Genomic DNA, 17,632 nt, shown 5'->3' with positions numbered 1-17,632 from the left:
CTAAACTTGTCCTGCCACTGAAAAACTTCAGTTTCAAGAGAAAACATTTCAGACTAAGCTATCTCTACAGACACAAGATGAGCAGACTGTGGAGACCATACAAGATTTGGGCATTTTTCATAATTAAAGCAGACAGTATACCATGAATCAACTTGGTGACAGGGAATGACCATTAAACTTGGTCAAATAAACGTGTCAATAGGTTTGCATTTCTATTTATCTACATTGTACAGTAGTTTCAAATTATCTACTTGCAACTTATTTTTCTTCAGGAGTTGGTAATCTAACTGGAAGCATGTTTCACACAAGCAATAACAGTAAAGTCATCATTTCTAAGAATTTATCCTATGGTTCCTCCCTGAGTAAACAAGAATGTTCAAGGAAGCACTGTTTACAATAGCATAAACCAAAGCTCCATCAATCAAAGGAAAGAAAATAAAATAACCCTAGTGTAAAACATAACTGTTATACCTATACATGAGTTTAAAGATACACAAATATGTAGATACCCAGACATGTATACAAATACACTATATATAAATACATTCACTATACTTTATATATACACACAGGAATACACTTGTGTTTATATATTTATAAATATTTGCCTGTTCATGGAATATCTGGAATGATACACAGGAAACTATTAGAAATGTTTGTTTTTCAGAGTGGCACTGAAGGTAGAGAAAATGAAGTATATGAGAAACAGTGAGGAGATGCACCTATAGTTCTTACACCTTAATTTGGTACCATTAATACACACTATCTCTAAAATGAAAAAGACATGAGACTAGAATTTCTAGTTAATGAAGATATTACATCATTTTATGTTCTGTCATTCTTCTTCCCATAGACATGATCTAGCTTCTCAGTGAAGTGGGATGTGATCTCAGTAATTCCCCTAAATTACAGTAATATGAGAGCCCCCAGAAGGATAACTCCACATCCATGGCCAAAGAGGGATTGTTCCTCCTTAAATATAACAAGCAAGATTGTTGGTATTTTCCCATCTCCTTCATCCACGAGACAGGAAGCCTGAGGAACGAGGCTCTCGGGAGTGGAGCTGCGGTGAGCCTCACACACGAGGATCAGGAGGTTACCCAGCAACCAGCTTCCTAAGGTTAAGTTCCTCATCAGGGCCGGCAGCCTTTCTCTGCTACCATCTCAAGCGATTTGCTTCTCTAATACAGGAGCAAATTTTATTATGAAAGCTCAATCCTTACCATTCATTTTACCATTCAATCCTCGCCATTCATTTTAGATCAACTAATAAAGAAGGAAGACATGAAGTCTGCAGTTTCTTTTCACATGTCAATTTATTTTACCTGTTCTCAATGTTCAAAAGAGGAAGAGCTATTTATCAGATTAGAAAACCTATCAACAGATTATATAACTTGTTTACCAATGAAATTTTTCTTCAGCTATTCTGCAACATAATTTATTGTTAGGATTAAAATTATATAACAAAGTAAAATAAATCTTAAGCTTAGTCACTTCAATGTATTCTAAGATGAAAGATCCGACACAGATCAGTAGCAACAGTAAGCATACTTAGTTCAATGACTAAGAGTTATTTTCTACTTTAAAATGTAATGAGTGACGTTTTCAATTGAGTATTATTTATCGTTCTTATTTTCATTTCTTGAACTGGTCATCGAGTAGGCCCATTGACTATAAAATCCTTTATGTCAGAAATAAAAATTAAAAGTTAAAGATTAAACTTTATTGTCATAAGCCATATAGGCACATTTGTGGCACCCTCTTACACTGCTAATAAATATGAAGTGGAATCAATAAAAAATTGTATTTTCCCAACTGTGTTCAATGACATTTTTGGCTAACGTGCCAAACATCTACATGACATTTTAAAAATGGAGTCTAGTGAAGAAAAGCAAAAATTTAGCAGCAAGTATTTTATAAATGAGTACTTTGGTAAAGTGACAACCTCTGACCACAAAGTAACATAGTCGAAGTAACCTACCTAGACTCGGAAGTTATTGAATCTTTCCCTTGTGGTCACACCACAAACCATGGAAAATGTGCGGTGTACCATCTGAAGCACATCCAACTTTACTGGTACTTTAAATAGTTTCCTAAACCATCAGCCATACAGAAACCTAATTAGTTTACTAAATGTGCATCAGCCACAATTGCATTAACTTAAGACCAGAAGAAGAGATAAAACATGCCAACCTCACTAAATTGTGTCAAATCCTACAGGCCATCTCATTTGTGCCTCCTAGCTGTACCCCCAAAACAGGAAATGTTTCTAAAAATGGTTTAAAGTTGGTCATGTCTATTTGCAATAGTTCAGTGATCAGATTTATTTTACTTTTTAAGCGGTATCTAAACTTCCAGTTTTATTGGCTCTAAAAGATTTTTTTTTAACTTCAATCACAATTTGCTTCCCTACATTTTGACCCATTAGTTCTGGCTCTGCCGGAGGACACTATGAAGTCCAGTCCACCTCTCTTCCTTGTAGGAACCTTTGCATTTTTGCATACCACATAATAACCTCTCCCTAAATTCTTCCCAAGTGAGTTTTCCCCTGCTGCTTCAGCATTTCATCAGGGACTATCTTTCATCCTTCCATCGGATGGGGACCTTTCCTGCTCAAACTCACCCTGTGACAATGGTTACCATGTTCCAAGGTGGCTTGGTCATTGTAGGTCACAGAGGTCTCCATATCACCATAAACACAACCTGGTGTGATGTTATTTGTGCTTACAGCAGTTGCCATTTTCAAGCATTCTGATCACACATTTGGTGGCTGTTGAGTTTATGCTAAACTAAACTTTCAAGTCCTTCACATTAACTTCCATCAGCTCATGTCTGTTTCACTCTAGGTTTCAATCTGTCACAGTGCAGTTGCTCCCTGTTGGTTTGCCTGCACCTTAAAGTAGGCGGCTCCTTGTCCTTGTAGCTCTCCTTCCAGCCTAGTGTCATCTGCATATCTGAGAAGCTGTTTCCTGTGTTTGTGTCCCAGTCATTAATCAAAAAGTCAGAATAGGTCAAGGACAGGGACAGACCTTCGGCACACCAGTGGAACTCTGGGCAGGCAGATAACATCCATAGCACTCATATTAAAAACTTCACTTTTGATCAACTCCTAATGAATTTTGCAACCAGAAAAATCTAAAGAATGCATTTAATCTGCACACATTTAAGCTTTATGGTTTATATTTGTTTTTATTTTTAAACTGTACTTTGTGTGTGCGAAAGACAGGAGGTATAGATTTGAACAACACCATACATGTTCCATGACTACAGCTGCTCAAGGAACTATAATGTTTTTTGAGTTAAGGGTAATTGTCTTCATTTGCAGATTTAGAAACCATAAAGCACAGTCAATGCTTTGACTGAGCTTACACAGAAACATGAAGCAGAATCCAGACTCGGCAGTCATTCACTCCAGCTGGTTCTATGGATGGAATCCTCACATCTAGCTGGTTCTGTTCTCTTGCACCCCCCCTCATTACCATACTACACCCCAGCAAACATGCCTTTCTTGAGCCCGGATGGTCTTCTCTTAGGACACCACCCTTATTTTCTTTGTGCTCGTCATTAACCCAGAATTGTTATACAGTCCAGTCTTTGTCCTTACTATTCAACACAAATAGTCAAGTGTCAGAATGCACCTATGCACATGAAAGATTTCACACATGCACTGAGAACCATGACACTGCCTCTATCTCCTTAGAGATTGGACGGCACCAGTACATAGGAAGCACTGTCAAAGCTGGCATTTAGTTGACCCATCTTATCAAGCTTGTCGACCATGCGACTCTCTAGCTTCTTTGCCCAGCATATCAGCATAGCATACTTGAGATACTGATTGTAGTCAAGAAAATGGAGTTCAGGTCTCTCATCTAATATTTACTAGTTCCTCAGAAGAGGATGCGGTCTTCAGTCTCCCTCTTTTCCCTCTCTCCAGGTGACCTCTCTCAAAGAACTGGCTCCATTTTCTGACTCTTGAGTAATTTTCTCGAGCATTTCTACCCTGTGGGTCTCCCTTCTGAGTGTCAACACTGTGCTATCCACCACCCCAACCTTGTCTGGAGGACTCATCGCTACTTCACGGTCAGCAGGTCCCAACCTTGGCTCGCAATCTTTGCTTCATTTTCCAGTGAACATAGGTTCAGTTCCTAGCACAACCACACACTCATGTCAGGATCTGAAGAAATGCCCTAGGGTCCACCTGCATTTCTCCTGACCCCTTCTTCCACCCCCCGTGGGTCTGTTATCAATAGAAGCAACAGCCAGGGGTGTCACAGCCTTCCCCATTCACAACTGACCATCTCCCAAGGACTATCGAGAGATCTTACTAAAATCCACATTGCATTGTGTCACTCCCTTGCTTACAATCATTCTATTTCTCCCCCTAGAAAAAGTCCACATTTCTTACCATGCCTTCTAGGGCCCAGCTTGGAAGTTTTATTTCCTAAGGCTCCCTTGGTTTTAAACAGATTGTTCTCATTTTTTTTCAAACTTATCATCACCTTTAATGTTAGAGATTACAGGGTTTCCCTTTCACTTACATCCTGGGAATGCAGTTACAGCTATACGGAATCACTTCCACTTCAGTATCAATATTAGATACTAAAACAAACCCCACTCAGTGGAAGGATGCAAGGAGGAGAGGAAGGAAAGAGGTACCAACCTGGATGAGCATCCAGCTGAACTGGCAGAGGTACAGGTAGTGACAGACAGCGGCCAGGGCGGAGCAGCCTTCCTCAGACAGCTGGGGGCTTGCATAGGCGGACACCAAAAACACAACCTGCAAGAAACAAACACCTGTTTTTAAATCATGCTAATACTGATGGAGAGTATCAAGAAAACAAACTGCTTTCTTAATCTATGCTTCAATGATTCAACAGGAAAAATAAGTTGATTTTCTACCGCACCAGATGTGATATCCTAAAAATGGCCAATAGAAGGATTTTTATACTTGTAAGAAACAATAGATAATGGGGAATCAATGCAACATGTGGTTGTAGACTCTCCATTGGCAATTTCATGGTTATCCTTGCTTCTGTCGCTACAGACAATAAACAAAAATCCCAGGAAAAAGGTTTATTTCAATGCTTAAGAAGGAGACAACGGTCCTCATAACCATGAGCTTCTCCATGATGTTCTCTCTTGCTTGCTTTTCGTTAGGTTCAGTTTGTCTCTTCCACTAGAATGCAATCTCCCTGATGGTGGGACTGCTTAAATCTGATGTATCCCAGATGCCTGGCTCTGCTCTGGCACCTGCTGGGTGCTCAGTAAATACAGGTTGGATACATGAACGAGTGAAGTCAAATGCTGCTTGCAACTTCCATCTGCTGTCTTTTTATATTTTCCCCAACTACCATGTCAAGTGTTCTAACCGAGAGTATGTAATACAAGCAGCAAATTTAGGGCAGTAAGATTGCCCTAGAACTTCAAGAAGTAAACTATCCCCTTCTTAGGTATCACACTCTTCTGCACACTGCACCCACCTGCCTGTGAATCCTCCAGGTTTCAGTTCAACAGGTATGAGTACACACCATTCCCGGCCCTGTGTAAGCACCTGTTATTGCTGTTTGATTCTTCCGGGTGTTTCTCCAATTTTGGGTTATTTCCACAAACATGGGGCAATGAGCATTGAGCTGAATAATTCTTCCTGTGCAGGTCTTCCTTCCCCAAACTCTAGCCTATGTGATTTTCTCCAACACTCATCTTTTCCCCTCAAATCTGTGAATCCTCCAGCCCTCTCTCGCCTTCTTCCTTCCTATATCACAGGCTGAAAAATCTCTTGACAGCATTTCTGAGAAATGTTTAAGCTTGCCTTGTTAATTTCCCTCATCTGAGGTATAACCAGTCTTCACTGCTGGATCTCAAGCATCCTATTTTCCTGCTTTTTGTTTAAGAAAAAAGGCAAAACTGGTCTTTTGTATTCCATCCAGTTTTCAAGCAGAAACCTAGTGGGGATTTAATATCGTTTGGACCCCATAATGAATCTGCCTTTAATTGAAATATTTACCATCACCATGGTCCTCTGTTCTGTGCAAAACACACAAATCTAAATTACTCTTATTTTATGATTTTTGGAAGCTCACATTTTGTAAGTTACTTCACATCTCTTGCCAGTGTTTCTAAATTAGCTGATGAGTACAATACATATTTTTTATAATTAAACTTCTAAGGGGAAACAGATTTTTAATAAAGATGTATTTATTTTTATTGGAAAGGCAGATATACAGAGAGGAGAGACAGAGGATGATCTTCCATCAGCTGATTCACTCCCCAAGCAGCAATGCCTGGACCCGAGCCAATCTGAAGCCAGGAGCCTGGAGCCTCTTTTGGATCTCCCACGTGGGTGCAATGTCATAGGATTTGGGCTGTCCTGGACTGCTTTCCCAGGCCACAAGCAGGGAACTGGGTGGAAGCGGGGCCGCCACGATTAGAACCAGCATCCATATGGTATCTCAGCGTGTTCAAGGCCAGGACTTAAGCCACTAGGCTACTGCACCAGGCCCAATGAGTACAATATTTTAAGTATTAGTTTCAAAAAACAAGGGCTAGATAGTGAAAGCTAACAAAAATCACAAAATGTAAATCTGCAAGTCATCTTTGGTACTTGTAAATCCTTTCTGTTTGCAATCTGCCTTTCAGCAGAAAAATGTGTAGGACCCTAATCTAATGCCAAAAACAAAGAGCCCTTTGAACATTTTTGATTCACTGGTCAATGTCACATTGCCAGGGGCCACGGTATTCACAAACACAGTGACATTTCTATGACGCTAATGCATTCTGTAGTGACAGATTTCCTTTTGTTAAACTTCATATCAGCATTTTATCTGTGCATCTTGTAGAACTATGTGGAGACACATTCAAAGCTATGTGAAGACCTTTAACAACAAAATAAACATAAAACATTTATGAATTCATTAAAAATCTTTAACTTCCTATTCAACATGCACTGGAAATTTAACTCCAAGGCAATGAAGTAGTAACTGTAAGAAATCACCTATTTTTTTTTCTGCTTAACTTAGTAGGCGGTAGAAATTGTGTGAGCATTTTTGCATGTAAACAATGCAGTTAGAATAATGCCCTGCTTTATATTTTATCTTTTCCTCAAAGGATCACATACAATGTATATTGTTTCTTTGTTAGTTTTGTTTTTTGGGTATAGCTTCTTTTTCATTCTTCTATCTCTTCAGAAAATGTTCAGGCTTCAGGAATATTTTGTCAAATACTAAATCTTAACTTTCATTAGTATTGATAACATCTTACTTTCCATTGCCTTCACACAGCGATTCATTTTTCCCCTATTGGCTAGAAAACTTTAAATGTTCTTGGCTAGCCTTCCTATGGTCTTCATGTCAGACAAAGTAAAAATCTATTGAACTCACTTCCAGGGCTTTCTTTAACTTCACTCTTTCCTAAACAAATCCCAATTGCCTGCATTTTGTACTTGGGCTGTGTACAAAATGCATGGATACCATCCAAGGGAGAGATCCTTGGACGCCAACCTGAAGATACTGAAACAAGGTGTGCCAGGGAAGAGCTTCATGCTGTGAAGGTTTGGGAAGAGTCTAAGCGGTTAAAGCACATCTGAGCAGGGTTGTCTAGGTAAGTCCGTAGTTGTAACTCAGAGACAGGCAGAGTGGAGATTGGGAACATCACATGCCATGGCACAGTCAGATGAAAGCATGTGTCTGAGTGCTTTCTTGGCCTTTCAGTGTTTACCCCATATTCTTATCCATAGTGCCAAACTCCAGGCTAGTAGGTCCAATGTACACTGGACAAGAGAGGGGAACGTGAAAAGCTAACTGCAGGTGGGTGCTGTGGGGTACTAGGTTAAACCTCTGCTTGGGGTACTCACATCCCATACTGGAGTGCCTGTGAGGGAGCCCCTACGTGCTACAGCACTAGCCTCTCCTCTCCACTTCTGATCCAATTTCCTGCTTATACTTCTGGGAGGCAGCAGACTACAGCTCAAATATTGAAATTCCTTCCACCTATGTGGGAAGATCTGGATGGAGAGCCTGGCTCTTCTCTTCAGCCTGGCTCAACCCAGATGTTATAAGGCATTTGGGAGTAAACTAGTGGATGGAAAATTTCTCTTTCAAATAAATGAGTTAAAAACTCTTTAAAATTACTAATGCATCATACCATTTCTTTTGCTAGTGCTATTTTTATATAAAAGAGGGAGTATTTGGATGTACAAGCATGCTATCCCTGAGAAACACCTCATCAGTCCCTCACTTAGACATTCACCATTCAGTCATCAACTATTTCTGCATGTTTACCATGTGCCTGATCCGAAAGTCATGTTTCTGGTATCTTAAGTCCCATTCTGGTTCAGACCAGGATAGTTTTAGAAGGCTTAGGGCTGTAAATAAACAATGCAAGACCAATTAGGTACCTGGCTTTCTGATATTTGGGAACAGTGGGCAAAAAGCTTCGACAACATGCAGATCTTTGGAATGTTCAATAACAAAGACACTGCTTCGGAATAGAAAACAAGAAAAACTGTTACCAGTTTCATTGATTTGTTTTTCAGTGGGGAGAAATGTCTGGGCCCATCTGGGATTCACTAACATACACAACAAACTTTTCATTTTTACAGTACTGGGGACTAAGGCGTCCAATATCAAAGTGCTGGCAGACTTGGGGTCTGTGAGGGACCATTTCCCGGTTTGCACATGGTTGTCCTGTGTGTCCTCATGTGGCAAAAAAGAAAGAAAGAAAGTGAGCTTGTGTCTCATCCAGGCAAACACAGCTCACTCACAAAGAGCTGCCCTTCATGCTCTCATTGCCTCATGAACAAGGGATACACCTCTTCATGCCATCACACTGGTTACATTGCAACATGTGAATTTTGAGGGTTCATATCAAATGGACACATGGAGCCAGAGTATATCATGGCTGCTCTTTACTGTGTCGCGGAATTAAACTGAGTGTCCTAGTAGGCAGGAGATTATTGCATACCATACAAGTAACTTGTTGACATGACTCAAGATAATCCCTAAACACTTTGTGCTAAGTTGAATGATAGTTAGCATATGAATGATCAATGAAAACAGAACATATAAACCACAACTACATCAACTGCTAACTTAGGAGTTCTATCCTTTCTAAATTTTAATTATTTGAAACGTAGAGACACAGAGAGATCATCCATGCACTGATTCACTCTTCACATACCCACCCTAGCCCAGGCCAAAGCCAGGACCCCAGCAGCTCAGCTGGAATCTCTTACATGGGAGGCAGCGGCTCCAAACCTTGGACCAACAATGTTGTATTCAATGGTGCTCACACACAAGAAGCTGTGTTGTAATTAGAACTGAACTTGAACTCAGGGTCTCCAAAATCAGATGGGGACATCCATAGCCGGGATTTGACTGGTATTCCCAATACCCACCCGAGTTAGTGTTTTCCTGTCTAAACTACTGAAAAAATAATGTAGACTCTGGCATTTTTGCATAATAGAAATGCACACAGATCCAACATTGATTGAGCATATATGTACAGGTCAAGAGATTAGGTGAGACACTTTAATAGTCTACACTTCTACTACCTTCTTCCATTCCTGGGCTTTTTATTATTATAAACGAGATTGTTTAAAAGAAAGATAAAGAAAGAGACCCTGTGTTTCATATAATACCTGAACATTCAATACATTCTGTGTGCTGAATTAAAAGGTGACATGAGTGTGTGCGTGTGAGTGTGGGCGTGTGAGTGTGTGTGCGTGTGAGTGTGTGTGTGTGTGTTGCATGTTTGCTTGCTAAGCATTTTGAACACATTCATGAGCAATTTCTGCAATTCTGGACAAGTATTATTTTTTCTGATTACATTTACCTTCTGTCTTCTTTTCCTATTTCCTGAGTTATAAAGATGGTAGAGCTTCTGTATTAAAATCATAGCTGCTCCTTTTACTCAGCTACCGACTTTCCCATCCACCATTCCAGAACACTGAAGACACTCATTTTAAATGTATTCATACAGTGGGGTAAAGTAATCCTGGTTTCACAAATGCAAACTCCCATGGAGCCATGCACAGCAAAGATACTGAACATTTCCATCACCTGACATTTACTCGCGACCTCAGAATCAGTAAGCTAGGCTTGTATCATTATCCATTCATTTTCCCTCTTACATTTGCTATGAATGAAACATACAGTATCTACTACTTTGTTTTATTTCTCTTAATTTTCACAGGACTCCTCTATGTTGTTCTACCTAGCAACAGTTCAATGCTTTAACTAAAGCATTCGACTGACTGAATATAAAAAATACACCCATCTCACTTCTGATGGATATTTGGGCCAGATTTTCTTACAATTTTGAACAAATTATGAAACAAGTCGCAATGAATCATTCATAAACTTTTCCACTACGGGAGACCCTTTGGAGACTATGGCCTAGGAATGGAATTGCTGGTTTAGAGGATGGTACAGGGATCTATGATTAAGAAACCCACTAGTGGAACTTACCACAAGCTGCCCCTTGTGCCTGTTTCTTATCACTGATTGGTAAGCAGCTGCATGTCCGAAAAGCCAAGCTTCCTTCTCAGTTCTCATCCATTTTGTATTTGAGATTTTTACATAAAATCCATTTTCTATTATTGAGCATGTCCTTCTCTAAACTGGCTTGTTTCAGGCTCACCTCCTTATATAACTAAGATTCCAGAACATGGACCCACAGAGCTGGATTCCAATCAGATTTCTGTCTCTTCCAATTTGTCACTTTGCCTTTCAAATAAATGAATGAATCTTCAAAAAATACTTCTGTGTGTTCTCAAATCTTTATAATTCATGTCAATTTAACTCATTCTACAATATCATCCTCATGTTTCCTTAAACTACACATTGATTTTATTATGTTGTGAAATACCAGTTAGTGATGATGTGAGAACAGAAAACTTGTGGGTTCTCATTCATTCTGGAACAAATCTACATCCATTTGACAAGAACATGAACTTGCAGGCAGAGAACCTGTATACAAGATCTCCTTCACCCTATTTTAGGTCACTCATTTTATTGCTCTTAACTTCCCTTTAATACTGGTGCTCTGGGCCTACTATTAGGCACTTTTTACATCTACATTCATTTGCCAATACTCTGACATCCCCTATCTGCATCCTAGGCCTAACTTCTCTCCTGAGAATCATGTTGGCATTCCAAACAATCTACACAATGAGTGTAACTACACAGACACTTTGACATGATGACATTAAAAGCCCATTATGTTCTCCATTCTCAAGTGCCACCTACAGTGTTATTCCAAATCCGCACCATGGTCTTCCCGTTCTCTGCCCCCTACCCCCTGCACTCAGTAATCTCATGAGCCACACACTACTCTGCCCATTCCTCACTTGACTGTTACATCTCAATCTCTTCCCAGTTCTTTGAAGAAACCATGTCCTTTCTTAACTTAGGTCCTTTGCATGTCATTGCCCTTTTCTGGAACATTCTGTGTTTAGCTGGCCCTTGCCCATCTTCAGTGACTCAGTGAAAATGTATCTTAGAGATTATCTCTGGCCATACTTCTGATGTTTCTCTGCATCGCAACCATCTACGAGTGTCCCTCTTGGCCTCTGGCACAACCCAGAACTGTTTTTGCTTATGGTAAACTCAGCACCATGCATAGGGCCACAATCAGAGAGGAGCTAAATTGCTACCTTTGGGATGACAGAATTAAGCATCACCTTCCATCCTTTTTTTATCCAGCACTCCTCTCAGGAGTTTTTTAATCTTTGGACCCTATACCTAGCATTTGCACAGCTAAATGAGAGCCAAGGATAGATTGGCCAAGGCCATCACAATGAAGACTCTTACTTTTGTCTCAGTATTGGTTAGGTCCATGGGACCAATTATTCATCTGGTAACATAAGACCCTGGCTTTAATCACAGCCCACTTGATTAAGCTGACAGGAAATAATTGTGTTTGGTAATATTCCATTCCAGATCTGGTCTCTTCCAGTAGCTGGGGTCACAACCTTCTTCCCCTACTGCAGTGATCATTTAGAACAGTAAGGGAGGAAAAGGAAAACAAAATCTGTCTCTGGAACAGAAAGGAAGTTCAGTTTACAGGCGAGGAAACACTCTACATGCTTTGCCTTTTATTTAAGCAGGATCTATATGTAAAAGAGTGCATTGCATTGAAGGCATCTGATGTTTTACTGAACTTAATCTGTGACTGTGTTGGTGGTATTTCTGGAAGTTAAAAAAAAGTGTATGAACAAGATTTATGCTCAACAGTAATAGCTTCAAAATTAATATAGTCAGCTCTGATTAGAGCCATTTTTTCCTTTTAAATTATAAGTGGTTAGGCTCTGGGGATCTTATTTGAGAAAATAAACATTTTTCAGTTTGATACAAAAAATTATATTTTAATCAAAAGGACTGCCCATGTTTTCAGCAGTCAGATGAAATGTTTTGAGTTTGCGTTTCCCATGGCAGCGTGCTTCAGTAACACTGCACTGCGAAAAATGTCAAAATCAATGACAAATTGCCAACAGCTTGTCAGTTCAATAATTTAAGGTGACAAATTAAATTCCATGAAAAATAATTGTCCTATATTTTCTTCAACTGCAGAGAAACAAGCTACATTATACACCTGTGAAAAAAATCTAAAGATGAACTTGCAGTTACTCAGAATATAAGTCAAAATTGCTTGAAAAGCACTCACCAACACTGGATCTATCTATGCATACTCCTGCAAAAGAGCTTCCTGCCCCCAGAAACAGCAGAACCACCTTTTCTTTTTGTTGCAATCTATTTTTAGTGGAAAGTCAGATTTACAGAGAGGAGGACAGAGAGATCGATCTTCCATCTGCTGGTTCAATCCCTAAGAAAACGCAATGGCTGGAGCTGAGCCAATCTGATCCAAAGCCAGGAACCTCTTCTGGGTCACCCATGTGAGAGCATGGTGGTACTAAGACTTCGCGCCATTCTCTACTGCTTTCCCAGGCCACAGGCAGAGCTGGATGGGAAGTGGAGCAGCTGGGACATGAACCAGTGCCTATATGGGATCCCGGCAATACAAGGCAAGGACTTTAGCCACCAGGCTACTACACTGGGACCCACCAGAATAATCTTAATTTTTTGCTTCAACGTCAGGCTAAGTGCTATTTGAATGTCTTGGCTTTTTGTTATTGTTTTTCTCAACCAGAAACCAAATGAAACACACAGCACAATTGCAGTCTTAGAAAACCTCTCTTGTCCGTGCAAATACCTGCTGCTCTGATTCATAGACCAACTTGGGGTCACAAATATTTAGCAAAAGGATAAAAATCACATAGTGCCAGAATTGTAGAGCATCTCAAAGACCAGCACTTCCAACATCCCACCAAGGAAGAAGACAAGCCCAGAGCGGGGAAGAGGATTTTGCTGAGTATTTTCCAGTTACCCTCGATCAATGAAGAAATATCCAAAGTATGCAAAACAGAACAGATAAGCATGCCCTCACAGGATGTGTATGTTAAGAAAATAAACTATTTAATGCATAATTGAAAATATGGCAAACAATGAAAAAGAAATTAAATAGGATGCTTGGAATAGGTTGAATAGTTTCTTTTTAAAATTCATATCCATTGGGAGCCTTCACTATTGATGTTACTTGGAAATGAAGTCTTTACAGAGATCAGTAGCTAATGCGTCCATCTGCATTACGGCCCCAAAGCCAATGACTGGTGGCATCCTTCTGAGACAGTGGTGCTCACAGAGGAGCACGGGTGGGAGAGCCAGGGGGCAGCATCCATGGAGATGGGGGCTTTGTAGCCTAAAGGAACCTGTGGGTTGCTGGCAGCTACTGGAAGCCAAGGGGCATCAGTGAGGGGAATGGCCTTGGGAACCTTGCAAACTTAGGCATCTCGGCCCTGGCTTGTGGTGATTTGTTATGGCAACCCCAGGAAACTGACAGAGGCCCTCCAAAGAAATGACATTCTGGGTGTGATCAAGGACAGGGCCAAGTGATCATCTCACTGTACACACTAAGGGAATCCAGTATGTCCCACAGCCCCAAGAAGGGGAGGGATCTGCTTCAGGCAGGTGTGTGATTTGGGAAAGATGGGAATGCCAGGAAGAATCAGAACTGCATGGATCCTAAGTCTTCTGACCATAAAGCTAGGGTGGGCGGGTGGGAGTTTCCTCACTCTAACCCAGAGCCCAGAAGAACCTTAAGAACAACCATCCTACATCTCACTGACCCCTTTCAGCTAAGATTTCTGAGTAATTATGTCAAGTGTTGTTGGGGTCCAGTGGTGCAGGTGTGGCTGACAAGGACATGGCTGTGACACACAGGAAGAGGCTAACAGCAGGAGTTACAGTGTGCCCCCCTGGCCAGTGATCTGCCCTTGAGAGGACATGGCAGGAACAGTTCCAGCAGCACCAGTCTGGCTGAATGAGTGCCAGGAGGCACTCCTCACCTCCTCATTGAAGAGGGACCAGGAAAGTCTTCCTGGATTCTGGCTCTACCAGGAAAGTCTTCCTGGATTCTGGCTCTTTCCATTTGAAGTTACCTCGAGGCTGCCACCGAGGCAACCTCACTCAGTAGTCAGCATGTCTCTGCTTAAAAGGTTCCCTCCCACAGTGCCTTAGAGCCAGTGGTGGCTCCAGCACCACAGGACAGAGGCAGCTTCACCCAGGGTTGGTTTGCTCTGCTTAGTGTCTTAGAGATCCAGCAGTTTCACACAACAGCTCATAGTTCACACGCTCTTAAAAAAAAAAGAAAGAAAAAGAAAAAACAGGAGCTCCCGCCACAGGGCATGTTTCACTGGAGTTAAACAACAGCTTCCTTTGAGGCTGATGGGATAGCTCAAACGGCTGATCCTTCCCTCAGTAGTGCCAACATCCCATGTGGGCTGCTGGATGCGCCACTTCTCATCCGGCTCCCTGCAAGTAGCCTGGAAAAGTGACAGAGATAGGTCCAACGTCTTGGGCCCATGTACCCACGTGCGAGATGCCGAAGATGCTCCCAGCTCCTGGCTCCAGATAGGCTCAACTCCAGCCGTAGTGGCCACTTTGGGGAGTGAATCATCAGATGGAAAACTTTTTTCTCTATCTCTCCTTCCCTCTGTAAATAAGCTAAATGAATCTTAAAATATAAATAAAAAGTGGTTTCCTTAAGGGGAAAGAGAAAAAGCACGGCTCTGGCAATACCCACAGCCCAGCCAGCCCTGGGATCACCTGTACAGCTTGCTCAGCCTCTAGTAGGCTTTTGGGATTCTGAGTCCCAACCACTTAGGATTAGCTCTCCAGTTTTTCAGCTAACCCCATCGTCTCCGTTCAAACTCCTCACCAGTCAAACTCAGAATTCACTGTTCAAGTCCGGGGAAACTTTCTTCTCCCATCCACATCTCACATCATCCCTTCTCATCTCTTTTCTTGCAAGAAATGACTCACGTCTTAGCCCTTTACTCAATTATACCTGGGCCAATGTTTTTTCAGAAATAACTCCTTACTGTTCAACTCAAAGTTTTCCTACGTGGATACTACCTGACATTATTAATCGCTCAGCATGCAGCCGAAGACATCAGGACAGTCACGAACTTCAAGTATTCAGGTACCACAGAGCCTGTGCTTAGCTTTCATAAAATGCTTGGCCAATGAAGGCTGTCAATGGTTCATCTCCAAGGAAAAGTTGACTAATAACTTTAATTAGTCACTTGGGGATTAGGTAAGTAGACCTCTTGCTTCAACTTACATCTAGACAATTTCTCACGTAACAGATATTTGTCACAGGGTAGAGGACAAAGAAAGGTGTATAATTTTCTAGTAGTAAGGTGTTTGTAAGAACAAAGATTGAAATGTAGGACTAAAAAAGAGAACAAAATGTATCGCTAAAGTGAGATTATTAAATTATCCAGGCTTTGTGATCCAAATAACCACAGCAAATTTAAAATCAATTGCATCATCACATTTTGACTTGCAAAATTATGACGGTATTATGAGTTCATCCTCGTTAGCCTCTACTAAGTGAGACATCAAGAAACAGGGCTAACTCGGCTATGGTTTTTTTTTTTCTTAGGCACCTCAGTCTGGACAACTCCCGTTCTGGCCACGAGTCTTCCTGAAAGTTGCTGAATCCTTAAATTCCTAAGAATGTTTATACAGCTGAGTGTGGGTGAGATGGTTTGCCCAGTTGTTTGTCTCTATCCCTGTATCATTGACTGGGAACTGAGTGAGTGGAAACTGTCCAGTAGGTTTAAACACTTCAGACTTTCTTTTTAATAAAATCCCAAATTCATAGTACAGGCTGATTTGAGGATGCTGAATGCCAAACTCCAGAAACCGAAGCCCTACGACTTTCCTATCCACTCGGTTTCACGCATCCCGGATGGTGCTTATTTATGCTTAGATAATTATTTGAAATGCAGAGTTTCAGAGAGTAAAGGAGGAAGGAAGTAGGGAGGTGGGAAAGAGGAAAGGGGAAGGGAGGGAGAAGATCTTTCATCTTCTGGTTCACTTTCCCAAAGGTCCTAAAGCACCGGGATGGGCCAAGTGGAATACAGAGAGCAAGGATCCATCTGCTCTTCCCACACAAGGGTTCGAAGACCTGGGTCACCTTCTGCTGTTTCCCCAGGTGCATTAGCTAGGGACTGGATTGGTTATGCAGCAGCTGGGACTCGAACTCCCACTCTTATGTGGAATACCAACATTTCAGGCAACTCTATATAATCTGCTGTTGTCATGCCAGGCACATCCTCCCTTCTTTTTAAAATAGCTGTTTCTATTGCACATTCTCACCAGACCAAGCCTACAGTATCAATTTCATGTTCTTTGCCTAACAAAAGCCCCTGTGACTTGATCCCCAGAGGTTTGCAAGGCATGCCCACTCCCTGTTGATTTCAGCACAGAGTCCCTGCTGCACACCAGACAATGCTGTGGGTCAACATGAGCTGGAGGTAGAGGTGAAAATTTGAGAAATACTTTCACTTGGCATGATCTTATCAAGGATTTTCTGGAAGCGTTTTTTTTCTGATAGAAAACTGTCCCAAACTGGGAGCGCCCAAGCATCAGCGTCCACATTCTGTCTCTAACACGGAGGGACAAGAAGCAAAGCTCAGGCAGGAAACCGCACAAAGCTCTGCTGAGGCCCAGACAGCAACTTTCACGTCTCTAAGAGGAGGAAGTTGGTGAGAACAGGAGAGCATCAGCAACGCATGCAAATGAGCTCCTCTGCACAGCCTTTCCCAGCAAGCTCTGACAGAAGGCCCTGGTAATCCCTCCCCAGCCCCAGCTCCTCCTCGCTACTTGGCCCACCCCCTTCCTCCCTCCCTGTCACTACTAACCAGCGCCAGCTCAAACTGGCTGGCTCCAGTCCTCGCAGCATCCTCTCTCTCCTTTCTGGGCTTTGGGAGTCAGAACAGAGCAAGGCTTTTTACTACCGTGCTGCTTGTGCCCTGAATTCACAAAGTGCAAAGCACCACACACCCCTTGGTAACCTGCAAAGGACCCCATTATTTGGACATGGGTGTTAACCCAAAGCAAACATAGCAACTTGTCTGTGTTTATTACCAGATGTATTTGTATTGCGTCTTACTACTAATTCAGTCACTTTTATCCTTTGACTACTGACAAGTCATGGTATATAATCATTCTGTTTGCTGGTTACGAAGTCCTACTGAAACATTTATATGAAGAATTTGGAATGCCTCCAA

General features: G+C 41.5%; 1 protein-coding gene across 1 annotated transcript in view; it reads right to left on the bottom strand.

The window, feature by feature from the left end:
- ADGRV1 (adhesion G protein-coupled receptor V1) overlaps window positions 1-17,632 on the bottom strand; it is a 387,995-nt gene that overhangs the window by 150,345 nt on the left and 220,018 nt on the right. Inside the window, exon 84 of the mRNA XM_058656191.1 lies at window positions 4,661-4,777. Coding sequence (XP_058512174.1) covers window positions 4,661-4,777 — 117 coding nt within the window. The remainder of the gene's footprint in view (window positions 1-4,660; window positions 4,778-17,632) is intronic.

The sequence above is a fragment of the Ochotona princeps genome, chromosome 28 (genome assembly GCF_030435755.1).
Source record: "Ochotona princeps isolate mOchPri1 chromosome 28, mOchPri1.hap1, whole genome shotgun sequence".
Taxonomy (NCBI): domain Eukaryota; kingdom Metazoa; phylum Chordata; class Mammalia; order Lagomorpha; family Ochotonidae; genus Ochotona; species Ochotona princeps.
This window is presented reverse-complemented; position numbering and strand designations above follow the sequence as displayed.